Source organism: Mauremys reevesii, linkage group 22 (genome assembly GCF_016161935.1).
Source record: "Mauremys reevesii isolate NIE-2019 linkage group 22, ASM1616193v1, whole genome shotgun sequence".
NCBI classification, from domain to species: domain Eukaryota; kingdom Metazoa; phylum Chordata; order Testudines; family Geoemydidae; genus Mauremys; species Mauremys reevesii.
The window spans coordinates 23,957,283-23,977,609 of NC_052644.1; the positions used below are offsets into that span (position 1 = coordinate 23,957,283).

Consider the following 20,327-nt stretch of genomic DNA (forward strand, 5'->3'; position numbering starts at 1 on the left):
TCAATTCAATTTCTTTAAGGTGGAAGCTGTTTTGGGGGGGCCGGGACCGTCTCTCGCTGCGTCTGTGCCCCGGGCGCCATGGGGGGCTCGACCGGGCCCCGATCCCATGTGGTGTTGGGGGCAGCACGTGCGCTGGGGGGGTCTCTCTCCTGGGCAGGACCTGGCCGGTTGGGGCCCCCATCTCTGGCAGCCCGGTGACCGCCCCCCCTAGCAGCTCTGGGGCAGCACAACAGGAGGCCTTATCCTGTGTCTCGGGCCCCCCAGTCTGGAGGCCCCCCCCCTAGCAGCCCCCGTTTTTATCAGACCCTGGCGTGGGGTGTCACTTGGGGGGGGAATTAACCAGCAGCTCCCATGCCCCGGGGGCCTTTAATTCCCACCCACCCCCCCCCCCCGCGCCTGGCCAGGTGGGGCAGAGCAGCCAGTGCCCAGACTTGGGGGGCAGGTGGATGCTGCTGGGGGGGGCCCAGGGACCCCCCCAGCAGGGCCAGGGGGGGTCTTTTCACAGCTGGTCAAACCGGCTCTAGGGTCTGGGCAGCCCAGAGGGGTCACTCGCGAGGGGCACCAGCCCCCCACCTGCCCCCCCGGGGCCTGCAGCTCCCAAAGGGGGGGGCAGATTGGGGTGTTCCTTGGGGGCATGCGGCTGCCCCCTGGGGGGTCAGGGGCAGGACTCTAGGGGAAGATCGGGGGCGTGCTCCCCCCTTTCCATACAGCCTAGCAGGCCCCAGCTGGGCACTCTCAGCCGCCGCCCCCCAGGGGTCCCAGCTCGAAGGGGCGGCTGCTGCGACCCCCAATCCAGCGGGAGGGGAGGGAGGCCCCCGACCGACGCCCCCTTCGCAGACCCCCCCAAATCCAGCCTGAGAGCAGCTCCAGCTGCGGCCTCCAGCCCCCCGGCCCAGAGCGCTGGGGGTGGGGGGAGACGGTTGGCCTGCAGCAAAGGACGGTGGGTATTTTCCCAGGCTCCCTCGCTCCTGTCCAGCGCCGCGGGGGGTCCGGCAGCGCCCCCGGCTGGCGGCAGAAGGGACGACGCCACACGCGGCCGCTTGGGGTTTCTCCCCAGGTCCTTGGTCTGCGTTTCCGTCCAGCCGTGGGGGGCCGGGGGGCCGGGGGGCTCCCTTCACTATCAACTCTTGTCGGCGGGGCTGTCTCTGTGCAGGGAGCCCTTCATGCTCTCCAGGTATTCCTGCTGCGAGACCGCCAGCACCGACGCCAGGATCTCGTCCTCGTCCCAGTCCGTCAGACCTGCCGGGCGGGGGGGGGCCGGGTTTGGGGGCAGAGCACCCCCGCGCTGCAGCCAGCCCAGCGCCCCCCCCGCGCCCCCCCCTGCTCTGCAGCCAGCCCAGCGCGCCCCCCAGCCCTCCCTTCCCCCCGGCCCCCCCCGCGCTGCAGCCAGCCCAGCGCTCCCGGGCCCCCAGCCCTCCTTCCCCGCGCCCCACGGCCCCCTGCTCTGCAGCCAGCCCAGCGCTCCCCCCTCCTCTCTGCCCAGCCCCCCCACATCGCACCCGCCCAGCGCCAACTCCTCCCGGCCCCTCCGCAAATCGGGGGCGGGGCTATTGGCTTCAGGGGCGTGGCCTCATTCAGAACCCTCCTATTCGCCATCTGCAAAGGACTCCTGGGTTCTCTCCCCAGCTTGAGGGGGGGGGGGGTGGAGGTTAGAGCAGGGGGCTGGGAGCCCGGACTCCTGGGTTCTCTCCCCAGCTCTGTGAGGGGGGGCTGGTGGTTAGAGTGGGGGGCTGGGAGCCAGGACTCCTGGGTTCTCTCCCCAGCTCTGGGCGGGCAGGGAGTCAGGACTCCTGGGTTCTCTCCCCAGCTCTGTGAGGGGGGGCTGGTGGTTAGAGTGGGGGGCTGGGAGCCAGGACTCCTGGGTTCTCTCCCGGCTCTGGGAGGGGAGTGGGGGCTGGTGGGTTAGAGCAGGGGGCTGGGGGCCAGGACTCCTGGATTCTCTCCCGGCTCTGGAAGGGGAGTGGAGTCTGGTGGTTAGAGCAGGGGGCTGGGCGCCAGGACTCCTGGGTTCTCTTCCGGCTCTGGGAGGGCAGTGGGGGCTGGTGGTCAGAGCAGGGAGGTGACACTCACCGAACGCGGTAGGCGACATCTGCTGCATGATGGCCCGGCACTCCAGGGCCGGGTACAAGGACACTAAGGGTGGGGTCGCTCGGCCGCCTCCTGCCGATAACTGACTGCTTGTGCCTGGGGACGCAGAGATGGGGGGAGGGGGGGCTAAACAGGCTGAATGTATATTCATTGGCCCTGAGATGCAGCCGCCTCTGGGGCGGGGTGGCTGGGGAACAGCCCCACATAACACTGCAGTACAGTGGCTCGCCTGATGTTGAGATGCATCCTGCTCTGGGGCGGGGAGGATGGGACCAGCCACACAGAACACCACCTGAGGACTGGGACCCGAGATGATCCAGCTCTGGGGCGGGGCGGGGCGGGGCGGGTGGGAAACAGCCGCTCATAACGCCACATTGGGACCCGGTGCCGACATGCAGCCACCTCTGGGGCAGGGGGGAACAGCCGCACTGGGGCAGTTCCTGGATCACCCCCCCCCGAGCTCCTGGGTAAGAGGGCAGGGAACCCCCCCCGGCACTGACCTGGCGCGCAGGGCGAGGGCGGCTTGGGCAGCGCCAGGGCGGCGGCGGTGCCCGGGGAGGGCGGTTTCAGGGCGGTGATCTCGCCGTGCAGGTCGGGGTGCTCGGGGGACGGGGCCGAGCTGCGCTGGCGCGGGGAGCGGCTGCTCCAGTCCTCCAGCCCGCTGGTCGCCGCCGCCGTGGCCGAGCTGCAGGTGGCGCTGGCTTTCCGGGGCTGGGGGGAGGCGAGGGGTGAGCAGCGAAGAGCCCCGGGTCCTGTTCCCAGCCCCACCCGGCCAGTCCCCCCACCCGCCGGGTCCCGTTCCCAGCCCCCCCCCACCCGGCCAGTCCCCCCACCCGCCGGGTCCTGTTCCCAGCCCCCGGCCAGTCCCCACCCGCCGGGTCCGTTCCCAGCCCCCACCCGGCCAGTCCCCACCCGCCGGGTCCTGTTCCCAGCCCCAGGCCAGTCCCCACCCGCCGGGTCCCGTTCCTGCCCCCACCCGGCCAGTCCCCCCAGGTCCCGTTCCCTGGCCCCCATCCGGCCAATCCCCTCCCAGGTCCCATTGCCTGCCTCCCACCCAGCCAATCCCCCGCCCCCCTGAGCCAGCCAGTCCCCAGAGGGGCGGGGGTGGGGGCTCACCTGTCGGGCTTGTTTCTCCTGGTCCCGCAGCCACTGCAGGTAGGACTCTCGGGCCACCTGCTCCTCGATGGCCTCGTTCGTGGCCTCCCAGTCGGTCGCTCGCTTCTTGTCCTCCAGCATCTGCTGCTCGATCCACGACTCCTCCGACGTCTTGATGGCGCTTTTCATCAGCGACTGCTCCGCGTACTGCCGGGAGGGGCGGGGGCGGGGTCAGGGAGCCCCGCCCACAGAGTGCCCCGCCCTGTGTCAGACACTGGCCTCCCGCCCCGCCCATCACACGCCTAGCCCCGCCCCAGCCCCGCCCCCAATCAAAGCACTGATACACCCAGCCCCACCCCCCAGCTGTGACACGCCCAGCCCCACCCATCACATGCCCAGCCCCACCCCCAGCTGTGACACGCCCAGCCCCATCCCCAGCTGTGACACGCCCAGCCCCACCCATCACATGCCCAGCCCCACCCCCAGCTGTGACACGCCCCCACCCAGCCCGTGGCCCAGCCCCACCCCCCAGCTGTGACACGCCCCCACCCAGCCCGTGGCCCTGCCCCCAGCTGTGACACACCCAGCCCTGCCCATCACATGCCCAGCCCTGCCCCACCCCAGCTGTGACACACCCAGCCCTGCCCCAGCTGTGACATGCCCCCACCCAGCCCGTGGCCTTGCCCCCAGCCCCACCCCAGCTGTGACACGCCCCACCCAGCCCGTGGCCTTGCCCAGCCCCACCCCAGCTGTGACATGCCCCACCCATCACATGCCCAGCCCCACCCCAGCTGTGACACGCCCCACCCAGCCCGTGGCCCTGCCCCAGCCCCACCCCAGCTGTGACACGCCCCACCCAGCCCGTGGCCCTGCCCCGAGCCCCACCCCAGCTGTGACACGCCCAGCCCTGCCCATCACATGCCCAGCCCTGCCCCAGCTGTGACACGCCCAGCCCTGCCCATCACATGCCCAGCCCCACCCCAGCTGTGACATGCCCCCAACCGGCCCATGGCCCTGCCCCCAGCACCGCCCCACTCACCCCTGGCTTGAAGGAAGGCAGCCCCAGCCCCACGCCGATGGTGGCCTTGTTGGGGTTCACCACGGAGTTGTAGTGGATGTTGCGGTGGTAGGAGACCCGGATGGGCTCGTCCTCGTTCTGCTGGATGCCGTGGAAGGTGTTGATGGGCTCTGCGAGAGGCGGGCACAGCCTAGTTAGCAGGGAGAACCCAGGAGTCCGGGCTCCCAGCCCACCCCACCCCAGCCCCGAGCTAGGAGAGAACCCAGGCATCCGGGCTCAGCCCCCGAGCTAGGAGAGAACCCAGGCGTCCGGGCTCTCAGCCGCCTCCCCCGAGCTAAGGAGAGAACCCAGGAGTCCTGGCTAATGGGACGAGCCAGGATGTCCCATTGATGGCCTGGGAGAACAAGCGAGTCCCCAGAGAAGAATCTGGGGTGGGGGGGTGTGTGTGTCCCGTTTCCCCCCCCCCAAGCCCGAGTCAGCCGGGCCAGGCCCACCGGGGGGTTCTGCGCTGTGTGGACCCGGCCTCTGTTCCTTTGGAGCTGGGATTTCAGTGATCAGCCGGCGCCGGGGGCTGGATGTCACGGTGGGGGGGCTTAGAGAGGAGTCAGAGGATGGGGGGCTCCTCCCGTGACCCTGCTAGGTGGAGCCGGGGGCTGAGCCGAGCGAGAAGCCAGGGCCCCCCGGTACCTGTGCCGTACTGATACACCTCCACAGGCCGGTTGTACATCTCCGCCATGGCCTGCATCTCAATGTGGTTGCCGTGGCAATTGTTTTTCCGCTTCCGGTTGATGTAGGTGGTGAAATCTTCAGTCACGTAGTTGGAGAAGTAATCGGCGTTCTTCATCTGCGGGGGGGCGGCCCCGGGGCCCAGAGAGAGATTGAGATACGGGGCAGGGACTGGCTGGCTGGGGGGCGGGGAATGGGGCGGGGGCCGGGCCCCGGTGGGGGGCGCCGGCCCCCCCCGGGCCCCCGGGCCTGGCGGGCTGGGGGGCGGGGAATGGGGCTGCGGCCTGGCCCCTCTGGGGGGCGCCGGCTCCCACCCGGCCCCAGGGCAGGGACTGGCTGGCTGGGGGGCGGGGAATGGGGCAGGGGCCTGGCTCCTCTGGGGGGCGCCGGCTCCCACCCGGCTCCAGGGCAGGGACTGGCTGGCTGGGGGGCGGGGAATGGGGCAGGGGCCTGGCTCCTCTGGGGGGCGCCGGCTCCCATCCAGCCCAGGGCGGGACTGGCTGACGCAGGGAGGTGGGGAATGGGACATGGGGTCCCTGGGGCCTGCCGCAGGGGAAGACGCTAAGGTGGCCACCCTGGGGATCCCCCGAGCTCTGTCCCCCTGCCCCCGCTCACCAGGTAGTCCATACAGTGCTTCCGGACCACTTCGTGCATGTCCTGGTCTCCATAGACCTGGTCAGCTGGAAGAGAGGAGAGGGGTGTCGGGAGACAGAGCAGGTGATGCGGAGACGCGGGGGGGGGGGGGGGGACATCACACGAATGGCCACAGTGGGGCAGAGCCAGGGCCCATCCAGCCCGTGTCCTGCCTGGTGTCAGGCGCTTCAGAGGGAATGAACCAAACAGGGCAATTACTGAGTGATCCATCCTCGATCGTCCAGTCCCCGCATCTGGCCCTCAGAGGCTAGGGACACTCGGGGGGGGGGTCCCAGCCCCCCCAGGCTAACAGCCACTGACAGACCCCTCCTCCAGGCACTTAGCGAGCTCGGTTTTGAACCCGGTGCCGGTTCCGGCCTGCACCACGTCCCCTGGCAGGGAGTCCCACAGGTTGACTGCGCTGGGTGAAGAAATCCCACCTCTCCTCCGTTTCACCCTGCTGCCTGTGCACTTCCTCAGCGGATCACTAGTTCAGTGTTACACGAAGGGGTAAATAACATTTCCCTGTTCACTATTCCCACCCACGTCGTGACTTTACAGCCCTCTGTCATATCCCCCCAGTCGCCTCTTTTCCCAGCCGACCAGGCCCCGTCTCTTGGATCGCGCCCCGTACGGCAGCGGTTCCATCCCCCAATCATTTCGGTCGCCCTTTTCTGCACCTTTTCCATTTCCAATAGATCGTGTTACGAGGGGCGACCGCACCCGTGCGCAGCCGCCAAGGTGGGGGCGTCCCGTGGATTCACGGAGCAGCACTAGGACAGTCTCCGCTCGGTTCCTAGCAGGCGGCACGTTGAGCGGCTGTTATCACACAACCGAGCTCGGCTCCTGGGGCGGGAAGAGTCTGGGGCGCCGCTGGGACCCTGTTCCCAAGGGGCGGGGCCGGGCGGGTCTCGACGCTGAATTCCTCTCGCCCGCTCGCCTGCTTCGGGGACGTCCCTTCCTAGCTCTTCGCTGCCTTTGCTGCCGGGGACTCGACTCTCGAGTCGTTTTGTGTCGGCCACAAACTGCCCCTTTTCCCAGCTCCTGTGTGACTGTGTTGAGGAGCCCCGGGGGGGACCCCGCTATTTACCGCTCCCCAGTCTGAACACTGGCCATTCACTCCTACCCTTGGCGTCCTGCCTAACCCCGGTACTGAGCCACCAGACCTTCCCTCTGGGCCCATGTCCGGGGAGATGTCACCAGGGGTGCTGGGAAATAAAAAAGGCTGCCAGCCCCCAGCTCTAGCCACTAGCCACTGCTCCCCTCCAAGGAATCTTGGAGTTAGAGCGGGGGGGGGGGGCTGGGCGCCAGGACTCCTGGGTTCTCTCCCAGCTCCGGGAGGGGAGGAGGGGCTGGTGGGTTAAAGCAGGGAGCTGGGTGCCAGGACTCCTGGGTTCTCTCCCGGCTCTGGGAGGGGAGTGGGTGCTGGTGGTTAGAGCAGGGGGGGCTGGGCGCCAGGACTCCTGGGTTCTCTCCCAGCTCTGGGAGGGGAGTGGGGGCTGGTGGGTTGGAGCAGAGCGGGTTAGGGCCCAGGACTCCTGGGTTCTCTCCCGGCTCTGGGAAGGGAGGGGGGTCTAGTGGGTTGGAGCAGAGCGGGTTAGGGCCCAGGACTCCTGGGTTCTCTCCCGGCTCTGGGAAGGGAGGGGGGTCTAGTGGGTTGGAGCAGAGCGGGTTAGGGCCCAGGACTCCTGGGTTCTCTCCCAGCTCTGGGAGGGGAGTGGGGGCTGGTGGTTAGAGCAGGGAGGGCTGGGAGCCAGGACTCCTGGGTTCTCTCCCGGCTCCGGGAGGGGAGGAGGGGCTGGTGGGTTAGAGCAGGGGGGGCTGGGTGCCAGGACTCCTGGGTTCTCTCCCAGCTCCGGGAGGGGAGGAGGGGCTGGTGGGTTAAAGCAGGGGGCTGGGTGCCAGGACTCCTGGGTTCTCTCCCAGCTCCGGGAGGGGAGTGGGGGCTGGTGGTTAGAGCAGGGAGGGCTGGGCGCCAGGACTCCTGGGTTCTCTCCCGGCTCTGGGAAGGGAGGGGGGGGTCTAGTGGGTTGGAGCAGAGCGGGTTAGGGCCCAGGACTCCTGAGTTCCCCACCTGTCCTGGATCTGGCTGGTACCCCATGAGGCCTAGCACCTTGACATGCCGAGTGCCGCATCATGGGAGCGAGTGACTCATCCCCCCCCACTGCAATGTAAACAAGGATGTGGGTTTTGAGGGGTGCTGGGGGGGGGCCTTGGCCAGCAGCTCCCGTCAGTCACATGGGGACCTGCTGGGTTTCCCAGAAGCCTGCGCTGTGGTCGGCCCATACGTTATTTATACCCACGCTCGGCAAAAACACACGCTGCAGGCTGCGAAGGGCACAAGAAAACAGGAAGCAAAAGACCACAGGTGTTTGCCCCCCTCCACTATTCTCCCCCCGCCATTACTAGGAGGCGGGGCCAGGGCTAAGGCAACTGAGGCAAACAACAGCCAGACTTGAGAGGGAAACTACGAACAGAACCCAGGAGTCCTGGTTCCCAGCCTCCCCCACTCCCCACCCAATGCACTAGGCCCCACTCCCCTCCACAACTGCAGAAGAGTGGGGGAGGGGGGCGGGAGGAGAACCTCCTGGGTTCCATCCCCGGCTCTGGGAGGGGAGTGGGGGCTGGTGGGTTAGAGCAGGGGGGGCTGGGACCCAGGACTCAGCTCTGGGAGGGGAGTGGGGGCTGGTGGTTAGAGCAGGGGGGCTGGGAGCCAGGACTCCTGGGTTCTCTCCCTGGCTCTGGGAGGGGGCTGGTGGGTGAGAGCAGGGGGAGCTGGGAGCCAGGACTCCTGGGTTCTCTCCCCGGCTCTGGGATGGGAGTGGGGTCTGGTGGTTAGAGCAGGGGGGCTGGGAGCCAGGACTCCTGGGTTCTCTCCCCGGCTCTGGGAGGGGAGTGGGGTCTGGTGGTTAGAGCAGGGGTCTGGGAGCCAGGACTCCTGGGTTCTCTCCCTCACGGATGATGGCTGGAGCAAGGAGGTCCCCAAGCGAGATCGCCAGGTCTGCTCAGGGCAGCGTTCTGCCCGCTGTGCACTGGGCGTCAGAGTTCAGCCGGCTTCGGAAATGCCCAGGGGCGCAAGAGAAGCCAGGAAATTCCTCCCCCTGGGCCCATGTCACCCCCCACTAGGTCCGTAAGGGTCCGGTATCAATCCCCTGCCTGCTGACAACCCCGCACAGACCAGGGGGGAACGTGATTCGGCCCAAACGAGGCTAAACCAACAATCCCCTTTTCTAGCCCCTCCAGTGGCAGCCGCTTGTCGTCCCTTCGGCAGCTCCTCGCGGCCGAGCCCCCCAATTCTTTGCTGTCATCTCCCCTCCGACCCCAGCCCACGAAGCCTCCACCCCAGGCCCCCGGCTCATCTCCCTCCCGCCTCGGGGGAGCTGCCCAGAGCCACGGTCAGGGAACAGGGAGCTGATCTCAGCGGAGGAGACCGGACGAGCGCGGCTCGCTTAGGCTGAATACAGAGACTTGCCAAAACCCGAAATTCATGGATTCCGAGGCCAGAAGGGATGGGTCTGTCGTACGCCCCGAAGGAATCCCCAGCACGGATCCCTGGCAAGCTGGGGAGCCCGCCGCACCCGGCGGGGCAGTGTTCCCATGGTTAGCTCCCGTCCCGTGAGAGAGGGTCAGGTGGAGGAAGGTTTGCGAAGCAGAGAAATGGCACTTGGAGAAGAGCTGCTGTTCGGAACTGGAAGCTGAACCGAGTGAAAAGAACCGGGAGGAACCAAGCCGGGAGCAAATCGCCCTGAGCCGCTTTGAAAGGGGCCAAGGGGTTTTGCTGGCGTGTGAGACTTTGACCCAGGCAGGGAGAGTTTTCGGCCAAGGGCCAGAACTGGGTTCACCACGCCGGTCCGGCACCCAGCTGGCAGGCGACAGCGCTGAGCGGCACAGGCTCCCGGTTCCCGTCTGCTTTCCCCTCCAGGGTCCAGAGCGCGCCTTCTCCGGACGCTACTGAAATACGTCGGAAAACGTACAGCGCCTGACACAACCCAGAATGCCTAGACGCTACCGTAATACACCTAATATACCACGCACAGCACCTGGCACAACGGGTATGCGCCAAGACGCTACCATAATACACCTAATATACCAGGCACAGTGCCCGGCACAACAGTTCCCCACCGTGCTGAGGCGCTACCGTAATACACCTAATATACCACGCACCACGCCTGGCACAACAGGTACGCACCAAGACGCTACCATAATACACCTAATATAACATGCACAGCACCTGGCACAACGGGTACGCGCCAAGACACTACCATAATACACCTAATATACAACGCACAGCGCACGGCACAACGGGTTCCCAAACCACGACAGACACACCTTGCATAACAGGGGCTCTTACAAGTGCCAGCTGAGACGGGGGGCTCCTGTTATGCCAGGGGCTTCACAGACAGCCCCCCCGGGGAGAGATCAGAGCCCCACCAGCTCCCTATCTCCCACCCAAGTGAGATCAGTACCTCAGTCTTTGCTCGGTGCTGGAGAGGCCCCAATGACCAAGATCAGACCCCATCGCATGGGGCACTACCCAGACCACCCACCCAAACCAAGACTGGGGTTCCTGTTACGCCAGGCACCAGACGGGTGCTGCGCAGACACACAGCGAGAAAATTTCCCGCCAGTCAGCACAGACAAACGCTGGGAGGAAAACCAGAGGCACCACCAGCAGGGCGGCGGTCTGCCCAAGTTCACCCAGCCACTCTGGGAATAGAACCCAGGCGTCCGGGGCCCGGCGCTGTCACCATATCACACCGTGCCAGTCAAAAAGCCTCCCCCCCGGACTGAAATTCTCACCTACTGACTAACAGACGTATCGAGAAACTGAGTGATTGCTCCCTCCCGTAATACACTGATGGCTCCCCGGCTACCTCAGCAGCCATCTCTCCCTAGATTTATTTTGACCACCTCGCCGCAGGCTTCTCAGACCTCTGTCCGGGTTTCCATCCAAACAAACAAATTAACCGCTCTTTTGGTGGCGGGGGGGGGATCAACCCACGTGGGCGAGTGTGAAATCTACAAATGCATCCGGGCCCAGCACCTGGCAACGCAGGGTTAACAGGACACAGGGTGGGGACACCCAAAAGGATCACGGAGCTTAAAGGGATTTAGAAATTGCTCGCCACGATGCAGCCAACAGTTCCAGCTCCAAGTCCACACTCACTACTGGAGCTATGAATGTAGTGAGAGCCAGGACTCCTGGGTTCTCTCCCGGCTCTGGGAGGGTGCGGGGAGCTGAGAGCCAGGACTCCTGGGTTCTCTCCCAGCTCTGGGAGGGGAGTGGGGGGAGCTGGGAGCCACGACTGCTGGGTTCTCTCCCAGCTCTGGGAGGGGAGTGGGGGGAGCTAGGAGCCAGGACTCCTGGGTTCTCTCCCGGCTCTGGGAGGGGAGTGGGGGCTGGTGGATTAGAGCTGGGGGTACTTGGAGCCAGGACTCCTGGGTTCTCTCCCGGCTCTGGGAGGGGAGCGGGGGCTGGTGGGTTAGAGCTGGGGGTACTTGGAGCCAGGACTCCTGGGTTCTCTCCCGGCTCTGGGAGGGGAGTGGGGGGAGCTGGGAGCCAGGACTCCTGGGTTCTCTCCCTGGCTCTGGGAGGGTGGGGGGAGCTGGGAGCCAGGACTCCTGGGTTCTCTCCCGGCTCTGGGAGGGGAGTGGGGGCTGGTGGCTAGAGTGGGGGGGGCTGGGAGCCAGGATTCCTGGGTTCTCTCCCTGGCTCTTGGAGAGTTGGGGAAGCTGGGAGCCAGGACTCCTGGGTTCTCTCCCTGGCTCTGGGAGGGTGGGGGGGGCTGGGAGCCAGGACTCCTGGGTTCTCTCCCGGGCTCTCGGAGGGAGGGGGGAGCTGGGAGCCAGGATTCCTGGGTTCTCTCCCTGGCTCTTGGAGAGTTGGGGGAGCTGGGAGCCAGGACTCCTGGGTTCTCTCCCTGGCTCTGATTAGAGAACTCAGAGTCCTATCCCTGCTTTGGTCATTCCCTGCTCCTCACCCTCTGCTGTGGCAGGGGAAGGCAGCTGCCCCCCAGGGGCGGGAGGGGCCCAGTGTATGTAAAGTGCTGGCTATTCTTAGCAGCCAAATTCCCCATGGTGGCTGCAGGAAGAGGAAAAGTCAGTAACCGTGAAGGCAGGCCGGCCAGTGGTGCATGCGGTGCTTCCGCCCCCAGCACGCAGGGGACGACCCCTGCTCCCTGAGCGCGCACACCCGGCGGCACAGCCGTTCCCTGACTCCCCCACCCCAGAGGGGGCTGCAGCTCAGCGCCCAGGGAGCCAGCCTTAGGGATCCTTTGCAATGGAAGATGAAGCAGCAGAAACGGGGAGGAAGGTCCTATGGGCCCAGTGGGTAGGGTGGGGGGCTGGGAGCCAGGACTCCTGGGTTCTCTCCCAGCTCTGGGAAGGGAGTGGAGGCTGGTGGGTTAGAGCGGGGGAGGGGCTGGAAGCCAGGACTCCTGGGTTCTCTCCCTGGTTCCCCAGTGGCACTGTGGCCGTACAAACAGTGCTAAGTGACTCAGAGAAGGGCTGAAGCTAATGCAGGGTTGAAGACTTTCCCCGGGGGGCAGCTGAACGTTAGGGGCAAAGGGCTGTTGGGGGTGGGGCACTATTGAGAAGGGAGCTAGAGCAGCAGTCACCTGCCTCCCCCCTTCTCAGCCTGCGAGTTTCAGTTTCTATCAAAACAGGGTGGTTGAAATTCCCCCACCCCTCACACCACAAAGGCTTTCTAATACCGGGGTTTCAGTCACTTCTCGGTGCTCAAGAGACCCCCTCCCCCAGCCAAGAACAGAACCCAGGCATCCTGGCTCCCAGCGCCCCTGCTCTAACCAGCAGACCCCACTCCCCTCCCAGAGCCAGGGAGAGAACCCAGGAGTCCTGGCTCCCAGCCCCGCTCCAACCCAGGGAGGATGCGTGGGACGGGTGCTGATGCTCGGGGCAGGGAATGTTCCACATGGGGGGCAGGTGGAAAACCCATCAGAAGAGGAAGGAAACTGACGTGCTGCTGGGAAAATGTACGTGTAATTGACGAGAGGCAAGAGCTGCCTTTAATCTAAGCAGGTGGGAAGTGCCTCTAGAGGTTACAGCAGGGGGGGCTGGGAGCCAGGACTCCTGGGTTCTCTGCCCAGCTTTGGGAGGGGAGTGTGTCTAATGAGATAGAAGGGGTGGGGGGCTGGGGGCCAGGACGCCTGGGTTCTGTCCCCATGGCTGCACCACTGCTGGCAGAGAGACCAGCTGTGGTGTGGGAAGGCGCCTTGCTCTAGTTCCCGGGCCGGGCAGAGCCCTCCAGGCGGCTGAGTCTGGGGAGCAGCGACCACTGACAAGGCCTTGCCAGGCCTGGGCAGAGCAGGAGCAAAACATGACGCTGCAAAACCTCCTCTGAGTCAGCAAAACCCTGCCATGACTCAGCAGCCCAGTCAGCAAAACCCTGCCATGACTCAGCAGCCCAGTCAGCAAAACCCTGCCGTGACTCAGCAGCCACGCCAGCCCCCTGCCAAGCCAGCGCCAGCGAAGGGAGCCAGGACTCCTGGGTTCTCTGCACCTACCTCAAACTACCCCCCCCCCAAAAACACAGATCACATTGGCCTGGCTCACTCGCCGCCCCCCGCGGTGCCCTGCTCCCCCACCTGCAGCCCCGCTTTGCTGCGTCAGGGGTGATAGGAGGGGTGGGGAGCGGGCGCTGCCCGGGGGAAGGGAAGCTGTTTATCTCGGCAGAAGCCAGCGGGCGTGTGGGCTTGACAGGAAGGAGAAGACAATGCCAGGGTTGTGCTGCCCCCTGCTGGTCACCCGGGAAAAGGCCCTGACAGGGGAACAGACTTCATGCCTGTGAGACTGAGATGCAGCCGCCTCTGGGGAACAGCTGCACATAACGCCCCGCAGGGATGGTTCGGCCAGTGCTCAGATGCAGCCCCCTCCGGGGAGGGCAGGCTCTGGGCTACCCCCAGTTCTTATGTTCGGTCATATGGGGTGGGATCCTGATCTCATCCAGGGTGTACCCCAAATCTCTCTGCAGCACCCAACCCATCGGGGGCCCCCTGATCTAGGAATCCCCCACCTCTGGGGGAGGGTGTGGGGGGGAAAACAGAGTTCTGGGAAAGGAGCCGGGTCACTGATTCCCCGCCCCTCCATATGGGGGGAGTCATACACACCTATGGGTCAAATGAGCAGCTGATCATAGGGCCTGAGGGGCGGGATTAGAGATGTCAATCAATAGAAGGCCAATGATTGACATGGAGAGCGCCCCCTGCCCTGCCCCCACAGCACGGCCCTGCCGGCCAGGGCAGAGCGCCCCCCACCCGGCCCCTCGCCCTGCGGCGGGGCCCTGCCGGCCAGGGCAGAGCGCCCCCCACCCAGGTCCCTGCGGCGGGGCCCTGCCGGCCCGGGCAGAGCGCCCACCCGGCCTCGCCCCTGCGGCGGGGCCCTGCCGGCCAGGGCAGAGCGCCCCCCCCCCGGCCCCGCGCCCCGGGGCGGGGCCCTGCCGGCCAGTGCAGAGCGCCCCGCTCCCAGGTCCCTGCGGCGGGGCCCTGCCGGCCAGGGCAGAGCGCCCCCCACCCAGCCCCTCGCCCTGCGGCGGGACCCTGCCGGCCAGGGCAGAGCGCCCCCCACCCAGGTCCCTGCGGCGGGGCCCTGCCGGCCAGGGCAGAGCGCCCCCCACCCAGGTCCCTGCAGCATGGCCCTGCCGGCCAGGGCAGAGCGCCCCCGACCCAGCCCCTCACCCTGCAGCGGGACACCCCCCCAGAGCCAGGGCTCCCTGTTTCTCCGAGGGGCAGCGTGGACTCGTGGGGAAGGGCTGGGACTCAGGACTCCTGGCTTCTCTCCCCGGCTCTGTCCCCTGCCTTGACCTCGTGCTCCGATTTCCCCTCGCGCCCCTTGTCAGCACCCACAGGAAGCTCGTCCGGGGCAGGGCCTGTCTCTAGTGGGGTATCTGCGCCGCGCCCGGCGCGATGGGGCCCCAATCCTGGCCGGGGGCCCCACCTCGAGGGATCTGCCTCACCCTGATTGTCCATCGTACAGTCTCACCTGAAAGCCACCCCCCCGTCCCCCACTTTGTCCAACCCAGAGCCAAGGCCCTAGGGGCCACGAACCCCACAACTCAGAGATCACCCTGAAAACGGCTGGCGGGCAGCAGAGAAACCCCCCCACCCACCCACTTTCCAGGAACCCGGAGTCAAGGCCTAACGGAACCACCCAATCTCACCACAGGGACCCCAGCCCCCTCAAACCTGACCCTACCACACCCCGTTCTTACGGCTTCCCCACAGGCCCCCCAATCCTCTCTCATGCCCCCCAATTCTGACCCCCAAACCCACTCCCTAGGACACCCCCAACCCTGCCCCAAATCTCCCCATCCATCACTCCTGACCCCTAACTCTGACCTGCTCCTGAGCAGGTCTCCACCCCAACACTGACCTCCATCCCCACCCTGACCTGCTCCCCCAACTTATCCCAGAAGGGCTGGGAAAGAGATCAGGCTGCTCCCCCCAGGACAGGGGCGCCCCACATCCTCCCCACCCCCAACTTACCCACAGCCCGGAATAAACAAGCCCCGTCCTCCTTCATCTGCTTGATGATGAAACCTTTCTTCTCCCGCAGCGACTTCTCAAACCTGTTCTCCTGCTGGAGACAAGAGAGCACCGCGTCAGCAAGTTACCACGCGCCCCTGCCGAGCCCCTGCCCCACGGAGCCCCCACCCCATGGCACCCCCCAGCGCCCGGCCCTGACTGCCAGAGCACAGCGCCCCCTAGTGCCTGGCCCTGGCTCCCCTGCCCAGCCACTTGTCTCAAAGTGGTCAAGATAGTTAAGACCAAAGCAGACGGTGAAGAACTTCAAAACGATCTCACAAAACTAAGTGTCTGGGCAGCAAAATGGCAACTGAAATGTACTGTGGCTCCATGGAAAGTGATGCACGTTGGGCAAATAACCCCGACTAGACCCACAATATGATGGGGGCTAGTTTAGCTACAACGAGACAGGAAAATGATCTTGGAGTCATCGTGGACAGTTCTCTGAAGACGTCCACGCAGTGCGCAGAGTCGGTCAAAAAAGCAAACAGGATGTTAGGAATCATTCAAAGGGGCTAGAGAATAAGAGGGAGGATCTCTCATTGCCCTTCTAGAAATCCATGGGAGGCCCACGTCTCGAGTACTGTGCACAGCTGTGGTCTCCTCGTCTCAAAAATGAGATACTGGCGTTAGAGATGGTTCAGAGAAGGGCAAGTAAAATGCTTAGGGGTTTGGAACGGGTCCCATATGAGGAGGGATTAAAGAGGCTGGGCCTTTTCAGCTTGGAAAAGAGGAGACTACGGGGGGATATGACAGAGGTCTATAAAATCATGAGTGATGTGGAGAAGGAAAAGTTATTTACTTGTTCCCATAATACAAGAACTAGGGGTCACCAAATGAAATTAATGGGCAGCGGGTTTAAAACAAATCAAAGGAAGTTCTTCCCGCAGCCACAGGCAGCCTGTGGAACTCCCTGCCTGAGGAGGCTGTGAAGGCCGGGACGAGAAAAGGGTTTAAAAGGGAACTGGACACATGCATGGAGGTTAAGTCCGTTAATGGCTAGTAGCCAGGCTGGGTGAGGAATGGGGTCCCTGGCCCCTGTTTGTCAGGGGGTGGAGATGGACGGCAGGAGAGAGATCACTTGATCATCACCTGTTGGGTTCACTCCCTCTGGGGCACCTGGCATTGGCCACTGTCGGCAGACAGGACACTGGGCTAGATGGACCTTTGGTCTGACCCAGTCTGGCTGTTCTTATGTTCTCCCCCCCCACAGAACCCCCCAGCGCCTGGCCCAGACTGCCAGGGGACAGCGTCCCCTGCCCAGCCCCCCACAGCACAGCGCCGCCTAGCACCCAGCCCCCTTGTCTCCCACCTCCTAAGGCCCCCACTCAGAGCCCAGGCCCCCAGCATCTGGCACAACGTAGGATACGTACATGGCGTGTTACGGAGCACTGGTGCCTAGTGGTTACAGCAGGGGGGCGCGAGAGGGGCTGGGAGCCAGGATCCAAGCTCAAGACCCTGGAAGGGCTGCTCAGTGTCCCAGCTGACGCCCCCCAGCTGCATATGGGGCACCAGCCCATGGCCTGGGCGCCCGCGGTGATGGCGGGACGGATTGGGTTACAGAACAGATTCTGTCTGGCCCTCGAATGGCAAAGGGGGTCGGCCAGCCCCACACAAATCCCCCCGACGCTGCCCTGGGAAAGCCCCCCTCAACGTTAGCTGTGGGACCAGGCCCCCCCATCTTGGCTCGCTGCATTAAGCATTAATGGACCTAAGGTAGGGGACGTCTATTCCAAATGTGTACAGTACCAGCAGCCCCCGCTCCACTCCCGCTTCCCCGATCCCAGCCCTGGGGAGAAGAGGTCCCACAGGACCCCTAGCCCAGCCAGGGTGGGGTTTCCCTGAATGCCAGGCCCTGTGAAGCCAGCCCGGATTGGGGATCCCCCCGGCTAGACAAACCAGACCCCATTATGTTCCTACAGACCCCGTTACGGGAACGCCTGGCGGGTTTTCCCAGAGTCCTGTTCCCTTAGGCCAAGCGACATCCCACAATCCCCTGCAACAGCCCAACTCAACAGGCGGCACGTGCAGCTAGGCAAGCTGCCAACAACCGAGAGACAGTCGGCCTACGTCTGGGCAGCGCCGCGCCTGGCTAGTAGGGATGGGTGACGGGTCTGCCTGTCGGCGAGTTACCCCAGCGCTGCCATGCGTGGCGCACTGGGGCTGAGACCCAGCCCGGCCGGAGCCTCTCTTCCCTGGTGCGGGTCTCGCCCCGAACCAACAGGCGAGCAGCACGATTCACCCACATCTCCCCCAGTGCCCCGGGGGACCCAGAGCCCCGCGTCGCCGGGGGCAGGTCCGCCGGGCTGGAGGGAGGGACAACGGTAATTCCACCCCACTGCGGCCAGGGCAGGGTTCAGGCTGCGGGACTGGGGAGTCTCTCTCTGGTCTGCGTTTGTACAGAGCCTGGCGCAAGGCCCTCCCACGGGCACTGCCGTAATACACCTAATAGATAACATACAGCGCCTGGCACAAGGGGGGGGGGTATCTGTCCTGGGTGCTACCGTAATATATCTAATAGATAACATACAGCGCCTGGCATAAGGGGGTCCCAGTCCAGGACGGAGCTCCTGCATACTACCAAAATACACCGAATATTTCCTGTTGAGCACCCAGAACAATGAGGTCCTGGGGTAGGACTGGGCTCCGAGATGCTACAACAACACACAGTTCACTTTTCACCATTGCTAGGATCCCATGATGAAGCTAGTTAGTTTCACTTGCTCACCTGGTGAATTGTGTCTCTCTTATGCTCTAGCACAATCTAGTGGGTCCATGCTCACACGCAGGGAGCTGGACTCATCCTCTCCAGCAGGGGCACTGAGGGACACACACACACACAGTACCATGGGGCGGAGGGGGGGGGCTAGGAGCAGAGCCCCCGGATGCCTGGGTTCCCAGTGTGCTCAGGGAACCAGAGCCTCCAGATGCCTGGGTCCCTAGAATCCCACCTCCAAAGGGAATGCAGGCCCAGATGCCTTGGTCCCAGCATCCCAGCCACTGGAGCTTGGTGGGGTGGGGTGGAGTTCACAGGCCAAGTGCCCCCTAATGAGTGAGAATGAGTGCTGGGGGGGTGCTGGGGGGTACCCGCACCCAAACAGCACTAAGGAGGGGTAAATAGCAGACTAATAGGGTGACAATACATGGACCCCCGCAGAGCCCACCGCATGGGATAAGGGTAGAGCTGGAAACACAGCATTACCCCCCAGCTCAGAGCACCCCCACTGCCTGACAGGGATAAGTGCCAGAGGGGTCCCCCCTCCAGTAGACACCCCCCCATTCCCCTATCACATAGCGGGGGGGCCCATGGGGGAAATGTAAGAGTCACCACCTGATTGTTACATCCCTCCCCCCATCATACGGGGGTGGGGGTGTCTTCCCACCTCCAGATCAGAGCCCCCTCATAAGAGGGAGCAGGGTCGCCTATCAACATCGCCCCCGGCAGGGCTGCCCCCGCCCCCATATCAGAGGAAGGGGGCTCACCACCACATCTGAAAGGGGGGGCCTCCCCCAGATCTGGGAATGCAGGGTCCCCCCCACCAAACGAGGGGGCATTGCTCTCCTCCAGCCCAGGTCAGAGCGGAGGGTCTCCCCACTTCCCCCAGCTCTCAGAAGGAGGGGGTCCACCACTCCCAAGGAGAGAATGCTGCCCAGGATACCTGCTCTACAGGGGGTGGTTCCTCTATACTTCAGAGGGGATCCCCATCCCTGCCACAGCTCAGAAGGGGGTCCCCCGGGGGTCCCCCTCCCCACACAGCCCAGGGGGCCTGCCCCACCCAGGGCATCTGTTACAGAAAGGGCAGGTCCCCCTGTGCCCCCACAGCCCTCAGCGGAGAAGAAATCCCTCATTCTCCAGCATAGCTCAGAGAAGGGGAATCCCTCCGATAGCCCAGAGGCAGGTCCCACTCTCCCATAGCCCAAAAGAGGGGGGTCTGGGTCCCCCCCAAACCTCCAAGAAGGGGGATCTCCCTCCCCCCATACCGGGGGTCCTCCCATACCCACCAAAAGGGGATCCCTCTCCCCCCACCAACCCTCCCAGAAGGGGGCCCCCATACCCACCAAAAGGGGATCCCTCTCCCCCACCAACCCTCCCAGAAGGGGGCCCCCATATCCACCAAAAGGGGGATCCCTCTCCCCCACCAACTCTCCCAGAAGGGGGCCCCCCATACCCACCAAAAGGGGATCCCTCTCCCCCACCAACCCTCCCAGAAGGGGGCCCCCATATCCACCAAAAGGGGGATCCCTCTCCCCCACCAACCCTCCCAGAAGGGGGCCCCCATACCCACTCCCCCGCCGCAGGGGACCCCCCCGGGTACCTGCTCCACGGTGGCCGGGTCCATGCTCTCCCCGCGGGCCGCCGCCGTCTCGTACTCGTCCTCGCTGTTACAGCCGGCGCCGCCGCCGGCCTCGTCCCGCTCGGGGCTGCTGCCCGGGCCGGGCCCCCCCTGCCGCCGCCGCTTGCTGTGCCCCGGCCCCGAGCAGCAGCCCCCGCCCCGGGCCTCGCCCGCCCCGAGCAGCGGGGCCCCGTCCAGCCCCGAGCGGGTCCCCGCCGCCCCCACCCCGCCGGAGCCCGGCGGCGGCGGCGAGCCGGCGGGGGCGCCCAGCGGGCGGGGGAGGAGGCCCGGGATCGGGCCCTCCGCCGCGGGGTCGGGGCCGGCGGGGGCCGCCCCGCCGCCGGGCCCCCGCGCGTGCGAGTCTGGGCCGGGCCCCGCGGGTGGGGTGGGGTCCGAGCCGCCCACCCCGCCCGGGCCGCGGCGCGGGGCCGCCCGGCGGGTCCTGCTCCCCGTCCCCGCCGCCGGGCAGGGCTTCTTCTTGGGCAGGATCGTCATGGCCGGGAGGAGCGGCCCGGCTGGGCCGGCGGGCGGGGCTGGCCCCGGTGGGGGCGGGAAACCCGGATGGAGGGGCTAAGGGGGCGGGGTACCCGGATGCAGAGGTTCAGGGGATGGTGGGTACCTGGTTGGAGGGCTGGGGAGACCGGGGCGGGGTACCCGGATGGAGGGGCTAAGGGGATGGTGGGTACCCGGATGGAGGCGCTAAGGAGGGTCGGGGCGGGGTACCTGGTTGGAGGGGCTAAGGGGGGTCCGGGGAGGCGGGGTACCCGGATGGAGGGGCTAAGGGGGGGGTCGCGGGGGCGGGGTACCCGGATGGAGGCGCTAAGGGGGTTCCCGGGGGGCGGGGTACCCGGATGGAGGGGCTAAGGGGGTCGCGGGGCGGGGTACCCGGATGGA

At 65.7% G+C, this 20,327-nt stretch overlaps 1 protein-coding gene and 1 long non-coding RNA gene across 4 annotated transcripts in view; one reads left to right on the forward strand and one right to left on the reverse strand.

The window, feature by feature from the left end:
* Positions 1 to 19,583, reverse strand: OTUD5 (OTU deubiquitinase 5). Of its 2 annotated transcripts, none has more exons than XM_039509851.1 (9): positions 19,416 to 19,583; positions 15,061 to 15,154; positions 5,543 to 5,607; positions 4,889 to 5,045; positions 4,223 to 4,371; positions 3,205 to 3,390; positions 2,589 to 2,799; positions 2,071 to 2,184; positions 1 to 1,239 (listed from the first exon to the last, which is right to left on the reverse strand). In XM_039509851.1, the coding sequence occupies exons 1-9, from the start codon at positions 19,437 to 19,439 to the stop codon at positions 1,121 to 1,123; spliced, it is 1,119 nt and encodes a 372-aa protein (XP_039365785.1). In that variant the 5' UTR covers positions 19,440 to 19,583; the 3' UTR covers positions 1 to 1,120. The 2 variants fall into 2 exon arrangements, with proteins under 2 accessions (XP_039365785.1, XP_039365784.1); XM_039509850.1 differs by having other exon boundaries at positions 15,061 to 15,151; positions 19,416 to 19,578.
* Positions 18,475 to 20,327, forward strand: part of LOC120388193 — a 9,302-nt gene continuing 7,449 nt past the window's right edge. The window contains exon 1 of one of the 2 annotated variants that reach the window (XR_005590514.1): positions 18,475 to 18,672. This is a non-coding gene — a long non-coding RNA (uncharacterized LOC120388193). The remainder of the gene's footprint in view (positions 18,673 to 20,327) is intronic. The other variant, XR_005590515.1, reaches the window with a different exon arrangement.